Consider the following 13,165-nt stretch of genomic DNA (forward strand, 5'->3'; position numbering starts at 1 on the left):
CACAATAGAGGAGGCCTTGTGACGGGTGCCCCACTTGTGGGTGCTTGCTGTGTGGCCCCCATGCTGGTCCTATTTTACTTTACTTACCAAACACTCTTCTAGAATTTACCAGAATTTGCATCAGGCTTCATTCCAAACCCCTGACACACATCAGCTTGTTTAATGCCGTGATTGCCCTGGGAGGGAGGATCTGGCCCCAGGCCATATGGTGGATGACAGATTGGTGCCCCCCACATGGCCCGCATTTATTTAGTACTTGCTGTATGCCAGTCCTGTACTCCCCACAGTAGTCTGAGTGGACACAGCCCCCTCCCATCTCTCAGGTGAGGACCTCTTAGCACACAACCCGCAGGAAATGTGCACCTCCTTTCAGGGTGGGGGGCCACCCTGTCCCTCTGCTTACCTGGGTCAGGGCGGGGAGGCAGGTGTGGGCTCGGCCTGACGAAGACTGGCTAGCATGGCGGAGAGGTCCAGGATGAACAGCTTCACCTGTGGGTCCCCAACACAGCCAGTCACATCCCAGCCCCTGAGTGTCCACTTCCGCCATGTCCCCAACACAGGATGCTGCAGAGCACGGGTTGGGGGTGGAGACCCCTATTAAAAGTGATGGCAGTGGTTCCCAGGGGCCGGCCAACCTGCCCTAGACTGTTCTGGGTCCTTCGGGCCTCCATCCAAGCCTCCTAAATGGCCTGTGAGCAGACGCTCTCAGTTTTCCTACCTGGTTATCACCTGCATTACAATTAAACGAGTATTTTCACTTCCCTTAATTCATTTTCCCCCCTTTGAATCGGATCAGTCACATTCACTGGTGTTTGACCTGCTCTCGTCCCCATGGGTTAACCTCCCATATTTCCTTTTAAGTCACTTATTTATTGATAATGAATTTAATGTCCACTGCCAAGAGCCGGAACTGGAGGCCAACTTACCCTTGGGCTCTCCCTTCCCCTTTGTCACACTTGAAAAGGAAAACAATTCCAACAAAAACAGAATCAAGTTACCCCTTGTCACAAGCGGAGGGGCAGTGGAAAAACACAAGGCACAGGAAACCCAGCTGACTCTTGCACTCCGCTGTTGCCTGGAGGGGGCGTGAGGCTCCGGCCCAGGGAGCCCCACAGGCGTTAAAGGCACACTCACTCGCCCCATCTCCTTGGTAGGATCAGGGTCGGTTGAAAAGGGACAGGCTTTTGCCCGTTCCATCCTCCTGAGCCTCTGTCCCTCCTGGAGTCGTCTCGTGTAGCTCAGGGTGCCGGGCCACACTTGAGAGAACAGTGGTGTCCACAGACCTGTCCCACTCGGCCCGTGGCACAAAGGTAGGCTCCCAGGGCCCGAGTTCTCCATGTCTGGTTGGGATCCGGGGTGTGGGGTGCAGGACAGGAACGGCAGGGGCAGCTGTGCCTTTCATATTTCTTCCACTGAAAGGGACCATGCTTTGGGGCCCCATTAGAAGCCACGGAGGCATCTGAAGTCAGAGCCACCCCACCCCCTTTCCGTTGTAAACCATGTCACACGTTCTACAGCCTTGCAAACCGGAATGACTTGGTACACTTCTGTGCACCATCTGTGATGCACTTCTGCAGAAAGAAAGACAAGGACCCAGCCCCATCCTCTCCCTAGGGAAGCTGAGGCCCGTCCATGCAGGGAGCAAGAGGGTCAGGGGTTAATTAAAGGTGAGTCTCCACCTGGCTTCTCATCAATGTTGTCACTTGTTTGTGCTGTTTGACCCTGGGACAAAGGACAGACTCTTGTCATGAACGAGTGCGTGGTCAGTACACACCCCCAGCCCCTGGGCACAGGTGAGAGCACTGAGGCCCAGAGAGGAGCATGACTTCCTTGTGGCCACGGAGCAGATGCCCCTCGGAGCCAAGACCCAACCCAGGCCTCCTCGGCAGGGGTCCCAGGAGGCCACCGAGCCCACCTCTGGAGTGCCGGCATCTGGGCTCACAGAGAAATCATGCTTAGCCCAGCGTAGGTGAGGTTCCTGAGGGTATGGGGTTGGGAGGGGACAGAAGAGGGAGCGCACCTGCTCCAGCTGCCCCTCGGTGTCCTCGATGGCCAGGGTGGGGGGCTGTGCCTTGCGCTGGCACACCAAGTGGAACAGGGTCAGCACCGCCATTCTGCTGCGGCCCAGGACAAGGGTCTTCTCAGCCGCTGTGTTCTGGGTCTGAATCCACTTGGATTCCTGAAGAACACCCCGCCCCCTTCCAGATCAGGGTTGGAGCCTGCTGAGGAGGGCTGGGGCCTGTCCGCTTCCCTCCAGGGGCGCAGAGGCGCCTCCGGGGGAGGAGAGCAGGCACAGGGGTCAGGATCTGCTGGGCCAGGCCGCCGGTGCCCTAAAGCGCTTTCTGATGCTTGCACCTGCCCGTGAGCGCCGCCGCCCGTCCGGGGTAAGCATCGGTCTGCCTGATCTTAGGAACCCCGGGCACTCGTCTCGGGCGATGGGCGGCTGGGGTCCCGGGTGGGCGTCTCCTCCCGGCAGGGCCGTACCCAGCGCAGCGTTCGCTCCCTCGCAGCCTCCAGGCGCTCCAGCAGCTGCGCTCGCCGCTGGCTCTGCCCCAGCAGCTCGTCCTGCCCCGCGTCCCGAAGCCTCTGCAGCCGCGCGCGGGCCTCCTCCAGCTCCGCCTGCCGCTGGCGCTCCGTGAGCCTCAGCGCTGCCTGCATATCGGCCAGGCCGTCGAAGCGCGCCACTAGCTCGGGGACGTCCTGGAACTGGGGTGGGGTCAAGATGGGGTCCGCACGCCACCTGGCCCTCCGGCGCTTCCTCCTCGGTTAGCCCATGTGCCAAAGGAGGGCATCACACAGCGCCTACCCCAGAAATGAGGGCTCGTCCCGCCCCTCCCCACTCCAGCATTAAGCCTAGCCCAGCCTCACTCCCGTGATTGTTCCGTTCAACTGGTACTGAGTGCCTGGACACACCACCTCCCCCTTCGCCTGTGTGTCCCTGAGTGCAAGTTACCATTGTGAGCTTCGGTTTCCCCATTTATAAAACGCGGTAGACAAGAGCAGGACTCACTTCACCGGGATTTGGGGAGAATTCAAGAACAAACTTTGTCCCCAGGCATACAGCCAGTGCTCAATAAGTGGTGATTCCTGGCATACAGTCAGCACTCCAGTAGTGCACACCCGGAAAGCCGTCCCAGAGGCTATGCGACGCTGCGCGGTGGCGCCGAGCCCCAAAACCTCCTGCAGGGCCTCACCTCCGGCAGCTGCTCCAACACTTGGCCCAGCAGGCGCGCGCAGGGCTCCAGGCGCTCCAGCCGGCGCTGCAATCGCGCGCGCTCCCGCTGCAGCTCCTCCAGCTGGATCCTAAGCCGTTGTGCCTCGGCCTCCTGGTGGCCCGCCTGCAGCCGCTCCTCTGCCGCCCTCTGCAGCGCGCGGCTGCGCCGGGCCTCGGTGTCCTGGGGAAGCGGACAGAAAGGAGGCGACTGCCCTCACGACTGGGGAACCCGCGGGGCTAACCGCTTCTACCCGCCCCAACACCGGCACGCCGCGCGGGAGGTAGCACACAGATGGCCTGTGGGCAGACTCAGCCAGGATCTCTGATTTTGGTCCCTCACTTACCCCTATGTTTTTTAAAAAACTCAAATGCCTCAGGCAGTGCGTGCGTATTTCCTACTACTCCCTCTCGAATTAGTAAGCCCATTATTTATTTATTTATTTATTTATTTTAAAAAGATGCTTATTTTTTTTAAAGATTTTATTTATTTATTTGACAGAAGTCACAGGTAGGCAGAGATTCAGGCAGAGAGAGGGGAGAGGGGGAAGCAGACTCCCCGCCAAGCAGAGAGCCTGATGTGGGGCTTGACCCCAGGGCTCTGGGATCATGACCTGAGCCGAAGGCAGAGGCTTTAACCCACTGAGCCACCCAGGCGCCCCAGTAAGCCCACTTAAAAAAAAAAAAACAAGGGACGCCTGGGTGGCTCAGTTGGTTGGACGACTGCCTTCGGCTCAGGTCATGACCCCGGAGTCCCGGGATCGAGTCCCACATCGGGCTCCCAGCTCCACGGGGAGTCTGCTTCTCTCTCTGACCTTCTCCTCGCTCATGCTCTCTCTCACTGTGTCTCTCTCAAATAAATAAATAAAATATTAAGAAAAAACAATTTTGCTTATTAATTTGAGAGAGAGTAATCGAGTCAAAGAGAGCATAAGTTGGGAGAGGCGCAGGGGGAGAGAGAGAGAGAAAAGCAGACTCCCTGCTGAGCAGAGAGCCAGACGTGAGGCTCAAGGTGGGGCTGGATCCCAGGACCCTGGGCTCAGGTCATGAGCAGACACTTAACCAACTGAGCTGCTCAGGGGCCCCCAATAAGCCCACTTTTAAAATTCACATGCAGGTCTGGCCCCGACAAGATGGCGACTTTGTGACCCGATGAACTGCCTCCCCTCCCCCAACCATATCCGCCCACCTGCAAGAACTTGTCAAAGTGGACAAAAGATCCCTTTAGCTCCCGCTCCTTCTGTTCCAGCTGTTCCCAGCGCTGTTTCTGGGCTGCCGTCATAGCCTGGAACACCTGGGGAGAGGTGAGGCGTGGGTTTCTGTGTGTGTTTGGGGGTTCAAGTTATACAGCACCTTCGGGTTCCTACTCCTGTCGTCTGTAGTCCCTGATCTAGTCCCTACACCCCTGTTCAAATCCGCCTAATGCTCCTACCATGCATGATGAAGCCTGAATGCCCCTGCATGCCACCGTCCCTGTCCTTCCTTCTTGTCTCATTTTACCCCTTTCCTCTGACACTGTCTTCTAGACACTCGTCCTCCTGTGTTTTGTCCTTGTCTTCCAATCTTTGTATGCGCCCTTCCCTCTGCCGTCTTCTCCCTCCTCACCCAAACCCCTCTTCTGCGGGATAAGCTGACTTGCCATTTGCCCATCCCTAGACATTACTTCCTTCAGGAAGCCCTCCCTGACCACCCTTGGTGGAGATAGGGGCTTCCTCTCAGTGCGTCCCACCTGGACATGTGTCTCCTTTAGACTGTGAATCCCACGGAGGGGGACCGTGGTGAGACTTCTAGATCCCAGTGCCGTATCGTGCACGTAGTAGGTGCTCAGTGAGCACTTATGTGCATCAGCTGATCTCACTTGATCATTGATAGGAAACACAAGCTCAGAGTGGTGAAAGGACCCATCTCAGACTCAGTAGCTAGTAAGTTGGCTGCATTATTTCCCAAGCCCTGCTCACCACCTTTTTTTTTCTTTTTCTTTTTCTTTTTTTGCCCAGGGTCCGAAAAAGTCTCAGGGACTGCAGTGGAGGCTCACCTCCTTCTGGGCCTGCAGGTCCCGGTCCGCATCCATCAGCTCTTGCCTCTTCTCCAGGAGGCGCAGCACTGGCGGGAGGTGGTCCACATTGTGCTCTGGGATCTTCCTGGAGGGGCTTCAAGGGGGAGATGGGAATGAAGGAGGCAAGATCCAGGGCCCCCAAACTCCCTTCTAGTGCTTGAAATGCCCCCAGGAGTCATATACTAGTTGTTGAGTTGTTCATTCATTCAACATATCATACAGAGCAACTACTCTGCCGGGCACCTTTCTAGGCACGGGGTGGGGGCAGTGCAAGTGTGAGCAAGGCAGACAAAATCCCCACCTTCCAGAAGCTGGCATTCTGCTGGGGTGGGGGCACAGGAAATAAAGCTAACAGATAATAAATAAGGCCAGGACATGGTAGGTGTCTGATGAAGTATTAAGCAGGCAAAAGGAAGTCTTTCAATGGGGAGATGAAAATGTCTCTCCGAGGAGACCCTGAGGTCACCTGGGCAGAGACCCGTGGGGCAAGAGGAGGTCAACACGTGGATACCAGCAGGGAACGCCCAATGCCAAGGCTTCAAGAGAAGGACTTTGGATTGTAGAAGGCTCTCGAGGCTGCTGTGGGGGCCGAGAACCATAGGAGAGGCAGGGCAGCTGCAGGAGATGGTGAAGGGGTTCTGGGATAACACAGAGACAGTGTGGGTCTGATCAGGTGGTTGTAGGGGAAAGGAGAGGAGGGCAGTCACGCTCAGTTTGAGAGCAGAGTTGATGCAGTGACAGGGGCGGGGTTGAGAAAGGAGAGAAAGGGGAATTCCAGGTGAACTGGAAGGAGGGGGTTGGTGGAAGGCTGAATGGGGTGCAGGGGAGATCAGCTACTTGCTGTGGCCAAGCTGTGGCCGGAAGGCTGGAAGGCTGTGAGACCTCCCCTGGACCTCTCTGCGAGGGCTCCAGGAGGTGGCTGGGATCTGGAGTCTTGCTGGGGTGTGTGTGTTGGGCGGTGGGAGGGGTTGTGCACGGCCCTACGCTGTGGCTGTGTAGACAGCAGAAGGGATGCTTGAACATTCTGTTCAGCAGGGCAGTCCCGGCACCGGTCCCGACTCTGGCCCTGAGCTGCGGAACACAAAGGAGATACCCCACAAGCTTCCTCCACTCCTCCTTGTAAATGCAGAGTTCACAGGGAGAGCAGAGCAGGAGTTCACAGAATTCCTTTCCCCCTCGGTCCAAAATATTTAATCTCAGCTGGATGTCAGCCAGGGGTGGGGATCAGGAACAGAGGAGAGGCCTGGGCTGCTAGCTCTGCCCTAACTAGCCCAGAGGCCACTTTCCTCTGAGCCTCAGTTGCTTCCTCTGTGAAGTGGGGACAGTAATACGCCACCAGGAACCGCCCAAGGAAGCTGTGCGACACAGGCAAGGGGAAGGCATGGGTCATCCCACCTACTTCTGCCCCCCTTCCACCCTTCCCCCGCAGTTCCATTCCGAAGCACTCACTCGGGCACTTTCTCTTGCAAGGCCAGTCGGAAATATTCCTCCCAGGGCATGGCCATTCTCCCTGCAATTGTCCCAGAGCTTCCTTTCCACAAGGCAGGAGTCTTGCACTCGCTCAGAAGGCCCTGGGGGTTTCGGGTTGAGGGCAGCGTGGCCGCGAGCTCTTGTACTCCAAGAAGGCAGCCACCTAGCAGGCCCCGGTTGCCCAGGCAACCAACCACACAACATTCTGTTGCCCGGTTGAGGCCAGGGGCATCCATCCTGGGAGGGAGGGAGCGAGGTGCGGGGGCAGCCGGGAAGGGAGCGCGCTCTGCCCATCCCAGAGAGGGCTTTAACTCCCAATCTAAACTAGGGTGCGGTGAGAAGGAGGTGGGTCCCTCGGTGCGCCGTGTCTGGTCAAGCTTCTTCCTGGCTGGGTGGGATAGGACACCTCTATCGTGGCTGCACGCTCAGTTGTCTGTTCAAAAGAATAATTATTAGGCACCTACTGTTTGCCAGGTCCCAGGCAGGGTGCTGAGGGCCTACTGTGTTGCAGCTCTTTGAGGGTCAACTCCCTTTGCTGGGGATGGGGTTACCCTGGCCAAGTCTCCGGGAACCCCCTAGCCTGGTTAGGGAGAGCTCAGCACCACCCAGCGGAGACCGGCTTGGAAGGGACCCATCATCCAGATCTGGAGGATACGGGAGGGAGGAGCTGACATACTTTGGGCAACGACAGTTACTAAGCGCTCTCTATATAATATCAATTTAATTCTTTTTTTTAAAAGATTTTATTTATTTATTTGACAGACAGAGATCACAAGTAGGCAGAGAGGCAGGCAGAGAGAGAGAAAGGAGGAAGCAGGCTCCCTGCTGAGCAGAGAGCCTGATGCGGGGCTCAATCCCAGGACCCTGGGATCATGACCTGAGCTGAAGGCAGAGGCTTTAACCCACTGAGCCACCCAGGCGCCCCATATCAATTTAATTCTTAAAACAGTACTCCAGGGAACGGTATTAGGGAAAAATGCCCAGAGTAATACCCCTGGGTCCTCCACCCAGAAATAACACACGCTAGCATCTTCTCGTCTTTGCTTTCTATCATTTTAGTTTCCTGTTTTAAATAATTTTTTCATGTAAAGAATTGCATTTTCTTATCGTAGAAGAACACTATTAGCAAAAAACCACACCTATACTTATAATCCCTAAATCGCTAAAAACAACTCCTAAGCATTTTGTTAGAGCATATTTTTAGAAAGGAGCTGAAATAATATACATTTTCCCTTTGAGGACATTGCATTAAATTGCAAATACATCCTTCTACATAAATCGATGTGCAGTTATAAGATACATGACCTGGGCGCCTGGGTGGCTCAGTGGGTTAAGCCTCTGCCTTCGGCTCAGGTCATGATCTCAGGGTCCTGGGATCGAGTCCCTCAGCGGGGAGCCTGCTTCCCTCTCTCTCTCTGCCTGCCTCTCTGTCTACTTGTGATCTTTCTCTGTCAAATAAATAAATAAAATCTTTAAAAAAATTAAAAAAAAAATAAGATACATGACCTAATGTTTTCTTACTTAAAAACATTGAGGTATAATTTACATACCGTAAACTTCCTATTTTCTTTCACATACAGTTCTGTGAGTTTTAGTAAATGCGCAGAGTCGTGTAATCACCACCGAGGCCAAGACACAAAATGCTTCCCTCACCCCCTGCCATCCCCATGCTCCATAATCAACCCTCGTTCCCACCCCAGCCCCTGGCAACCTCTCACTGACCCGTTCTCTGTCCCAGTGGGTGTGCTTTTTCCAGAATATCAGAAACTGAATTCTCTGCTTTGTGGCCGCTGGAGTCTGACTTCTGTAACCCAGAAGCGTTCCTCTGAGATTCATTCACGTCCACATGTGTACCTGTATTTCATTCTTTTCCATTGCGGAGTAGTATTTGATTTTACATCATGGTCTCATTAGTCAGCCCCCTGGGCGATTACAAATAGAGCCTGTGTTCATGTACAGTTTTTTGTGTGAACATAAGCTTTCATTCTGTTCCATGTAAGTACTTAGGAGTAAGCTTGCTGAGTCATATGGTAAGTCTGTGTCTAATGGTATAAAAAAACAGCAAACTTTTTCCAAGTGGCTGTACCGTTTTTATATTCACGCCAGCAAAGCATGAGGGTTTTATCGCCGCTCCGAGCCTTGCCTGCAGTTGGTACTGGTGGGTTTCTTGAACGTCATTCTAATAGATGTGTAGCTCCTGGAAGACTTTTTTGTTTAGAGAACCTTCTCGATACACACGCTGTTGAAGAAGCAACACAGCGAGATCCCATTTCCCCTCACTCTGTTCCCCCCAGGGGTTCCATCCTGCACCCTGCAGGACACAATCACCACCAAGAAATTGGCATCAGGACAATCCGCCAACCTTATTCAGATCTCATGGTTTTACATGCGCTCGTGTGTGTGTGTGTGTGTGTGTGTGTGTGTGTGTATTTAGTTCAATGCAAAGTTATCACACGTGGGGGCACCTGGATGGCTCAGTGGGTTAAAGCCTCTGCCTTCCTTCGGCTCAGGTCAGAATCCCAGGGTCCTGGGATTGAGCCCCGCATCGGGCTCTCTGCTCAGCAGGGAGCTTTCTTCTTCTCTCTCTGCCTGCCTCTCTGCCTACTTGTGATCACTGTCTGTCAAATAAAATCTTAAAAAAAAAAAAAAAAGTTACCACACATAGATTCCTATGACCGCCACAATCAAGCTACCTACAGAACGTTCCTCACAGAGATCCTTCATGCTACGGACAGCTAGGACCACCTCCCTCCCTCCTGCCTCATAGTTGCCTCCTGGCAACTATGTATCTGTTCTCCATCTCTACAGTTCTGTTACCTCAAGGATGTTCTGTAAGTAGAATTGGACTGTATGCAACCTGTGAGACTGTCTTTTGCACTCAGCTTCATTCTCTTGAGATCCATCCTACTAGCCACACGCATCAGTGTTTACGCTCTCTGATCACTGAGTAGCATGCCACGGGGTGGATGTGCTGTGCTTGGTGAACCATTTGGGTGGAAGGATGTTTGGGTTAGATGCCGTTTGGGGCTCTCATGAAGAAAGCCACTGTGAAGATTCATGTCCTGGTTTTTGTGTGAGCATCAGTTTTCCTCCCTCCAAAATAGACGCCCGTGAGCACAATTGTTAAGGAAGCTGCTCGAGTCTTTTCCAGAGTGGCTGTACCACTTGGAATTCCCACCAACAGCGAACAGTGATCCAGATTTTCTGCCTCCTCACGGTCATTACCGTGTTTGCCTTAGCCAGTGCAGTAGGTACGCCGTGAGGTCTCACTGTGGTTTTCCTTGGTATTTCTCTACTGGCCGTGATGACGATGAACATGTTTATGTGTGCCTCTTTGCCATCCCCTTCAGCAAAATATCTGTTCATATCTGTTGCCTGTGTTCTAATGAATTGTTCTTAGCTGTTGAGTTTTGAGAACGTCTTTATATATTCTAGATACAGGTCTCGATGTTCCAGATAATCCTCTGTTGGATATTTTCTCCCAGGCAGAGCTGATCTTTTCATTCTCTTCGCATGGTCTTTTGCAGAGCAAGGTTTTAAAGTTTGATGACCTGATTTGCCACATTTCCCCTCATGCATCATGTCAGGTCTAAGGTGGGATTTGAACTTGGGCCACCTGGGTGTGGAGACCACCCTCTTAACCACAATGGTCCAGATATAGCCGAGCACCCCCTTGGATCTTTCCCTCTACAGGTTCATTACCTTCCTTGTCTCTTCAGAGGATGTCATTGTCGTGAAGCTAGTATGCATCCTCCCTTTTGAATTTCTGTTCTCTTAGAGGTGTTTTTTGGCAGGCAAATGTTTATTGAGCACCTACTCGGTACTAGAGAGTGTGTGAAGATACAGCAGTGGATAAGGCAGAAACTGCCCTCATGGGGCATACAGGCTGATGGTGCACCTATCAGACTGGCTAAGACAAACACGGTGATGACCGCGAGGAGGCAGAAAATCTGGATCACTTTTACGCTGTCGGTGGGAATTCCAAGTGGTACAGCCACTCTGGACTAGGGAGAGAAGTCTAGGGTGCAAGGAGCAGGGAGGGAAGATTTTTTGAGGCAGTAACGTGTGACCTGAGACCTCAAGGATGGGGTGGGGGGGTGAGAAGAAGAAAGCAAAAGTATTCCAAGTAGGGGGAAGAGCATGTGCAAAGGCCCTGAGGCAGGAGGACGTGCACCCCACCCCCTTTCACAGAGAGAACAAAGGTCTGTAGGTTGGTATGCAGAATTCAAGAATGATGGGATAGGTACTGACCGGAGAGGGACAAGGAGGGGCCGGAACTGTGACCAATAACAGATGAGGGAATTGAGGCCCAGGGGAGTTAAGTGACCCTCTGAGGACAAGAGGCTGAGAAGTGATGGGCCTTGGTTTTGTTTTTAGAGATAACCCATCCCTACCTTGAAACTGCTCATAGCTTCGAGGAGAGGAAAAGGTCCCTATACAAGCAGCCCGTCTTCAGAAGGCTGCAGCTGTGGGTACATGACCCAGGCCTCAGCATTTCTATTTTAAACAAGGCGTCAAGGCACCTGGGTGGCTCAGTGGGTTGGGCCTCTGCCTTCGGTCATGATCTCAGTCCTGGGATCGAGCCCAGTGTCAGGCTTTCTGCTCAGCGGGGAGCCTGCTTTCCCATCCCTCTCTGCCTGCCTACTTGTGATCTCTCTCTCTCTGTCAAATAAATAAATAAAATCTTTTAAAAAAAATAAATAAGGTGTTGCTTTCAGCTTCTCTTGGGGCTCCCCTCTCATGCTGCTAAGGCAGAGGTCTCAAATCCCCACCTGTGTCTATCCCCACATCCTGGGAGAGAGGGTGAGTGGGACTGCTGAGTGACAGTGGGACACAATTTCTCAGCTGGCCTTGCCCTTGGCCACAGCGCACAGCTCTGGAAATAGCCACTCTCCCCACCCCCAAGTCTCATGCTTGGGTTGTTTCCCCCTTCCTATTTCTCCATTCCAAGGCAGGGGGTGGAGTGGGGGGGTGCACCTTGGGAAATAGGGATGGGGAAGGAGGAAGCAGGGGCGTTGGACAGACAGACGGATACCTTGTTTCAGGCTGTGGGAGGACGGGACTGACTGCTTCCTCGGCAGCCAGCCCACGGGAGGGGTTTGTGGAAATCCTGCCCACTCCTCCCACCGCAGCCTCCTGTCCTACGTGGCTCCCGGCCCAGAATCGTGCCCAGCGATCACAAATGGGGCTTTGTGTTCCCGAGACAAAGAACACGCTCCTTACCCCCAACCTGGGCCAGGGCTTGTCTTTCTTGCCCCAGCCTTGGCCGTAGAAGGGATGGGGCCACAGGAGGGGAGCTGAGGTCTAGAGACAGGCAGGTCTCTGGAGCCAGAAGAGGGGGTCTGCCCCTGGTTTGGGGGTGGACATGGAGCAGAGAGACGGTATGTTGGCAAGGATGAAGCTGCAGTCCTAGGCACTGTGGGCAGAAAGGAAGTAAGAAATAATACGACTATTATCGCCACGAGAGAGGCCAGATTCCAGCCCCGGAGGGGAACAGAATTCCATTTAACCCAGCGAGTGTGTTTTGAGTCTTTCCTACGTGCCAAGCGGTGTGGGAGGCACGGCATGAATCAGACATTGTCCCTGACATTTAAGAGATAAGATGAGCGTGTAAAATACCATAAAACAAGAGAACAAGACACCAAGGTCGCAGAATGGTGCCAACAGGCAGGGTTGAGGGGCTGGGTGGGGAGGGGTCGTGGCTGCCTTTCCGGAGGCTGCAGGCCATCCACAGAGCTGGGGCAGCCGAGATTTCAGAAACGGGAGGCAGCGAGGCGTGTTTTCTGAGGATGAAAAGAAGCTCAGGTCTTGATGTCTGGGGAAGCCCTCTGCTGCTGCCCGATTCCCTTGTCTGCTTTCTCGTCTGCGTATCACTTCCTACTTCCTACTGAGAGTGTATTCTTCAGTGGCAAGCAACTTTTGTCAGCTCCCCACGCTCCTGAGAGCCCCAGGGGAGCAGGGCTGGGCGGTCCTGTACTTCGCTGTATCCCCACTGCCTGGGACACAGTAGGCCCTCGACACAGATCAGCTGAATAAAAGGAATATTCATACAAAGAATATACACGTAATCGTCTGCGGCATCCGGATGGTGGTATGGAGATGGTCGTGTTTCCCCCACGACTTCTGGCTTCTCTTTTAGCATTTTTTTCCCGTCATTCCAAGTCTTTGAGCATATCCTTCTTTTTTAATTTTTTTTTAAGATTTTATTTATTTATTTGACACACAGAGAGAGAGATCACAAGTAGGCAGAGAGAGAGGAAGGGAAGCAGGGTCCCTGCTGAGCAGAGAGCCCACGCAGGCAGAGCCCGATGCGGGGAGAGCCCGATGTGGGGCTCGATCCCAGGACCCTGGGATCATGACCTGAGCCAAAGGCAGAGGCTTTAACCTACTGAGACACCCAGGTGCCCCCTGAGCATATCCTTCTTAAC

At 53.7% G+C, this 13,165-nt stretch overlaps 1 protein-coding gene across 1 annotated transcript; it reads right to left on the reverse strand.

Annotated features, from left to right (window-relative positions):
- Window positions 1-389: 389 nt before the first annotated feature.
- CFAP73 (cilia and flagella associated protein 73) lies at window positions 390-6,929 on the reverse strand. Its single transcript, XM_032876226.1, has 7 exons — window positions 6,717-6,929; window positions 5,247-5,352; window positions 4,401-4,505; window positions 3,195-3,395; window positions 2,485-2,706; window positions 2,021-2,179; window positions 390-489 (listed from the first exon to the last, which is right to left on the reverse strand). Exons 1-7 carry the CDS (start codon window positions 6,770-6,772, stop codon window positions 409-411), a joined length of 930 nt encoding a protein of 309 aa, XP_032732117.1. The 5' UTR covers window positions 6,773-6,929; the 3' UTR covers window positions 390-408.
- Window positions 6,930-13,165: the final 6,236 nt, after the last annotated feature.

Source organism: Lontra canadensis, unplaced genomic scaffold, assembly GCF_010015895.1.
Source record: "Lontra canadensis isolate GAN:19392208 unplaced genomic scaffold, GSC_riverotter_1.0 scaffold58, whole genome shotgun sequence".
In the NCBI taxonomy this organism is placed as follows: Eukaryota; Metazoa; Chordata; class Mammalia; order Carnivora; family Mustelidae; genus Lontra; species Lontra canadensis.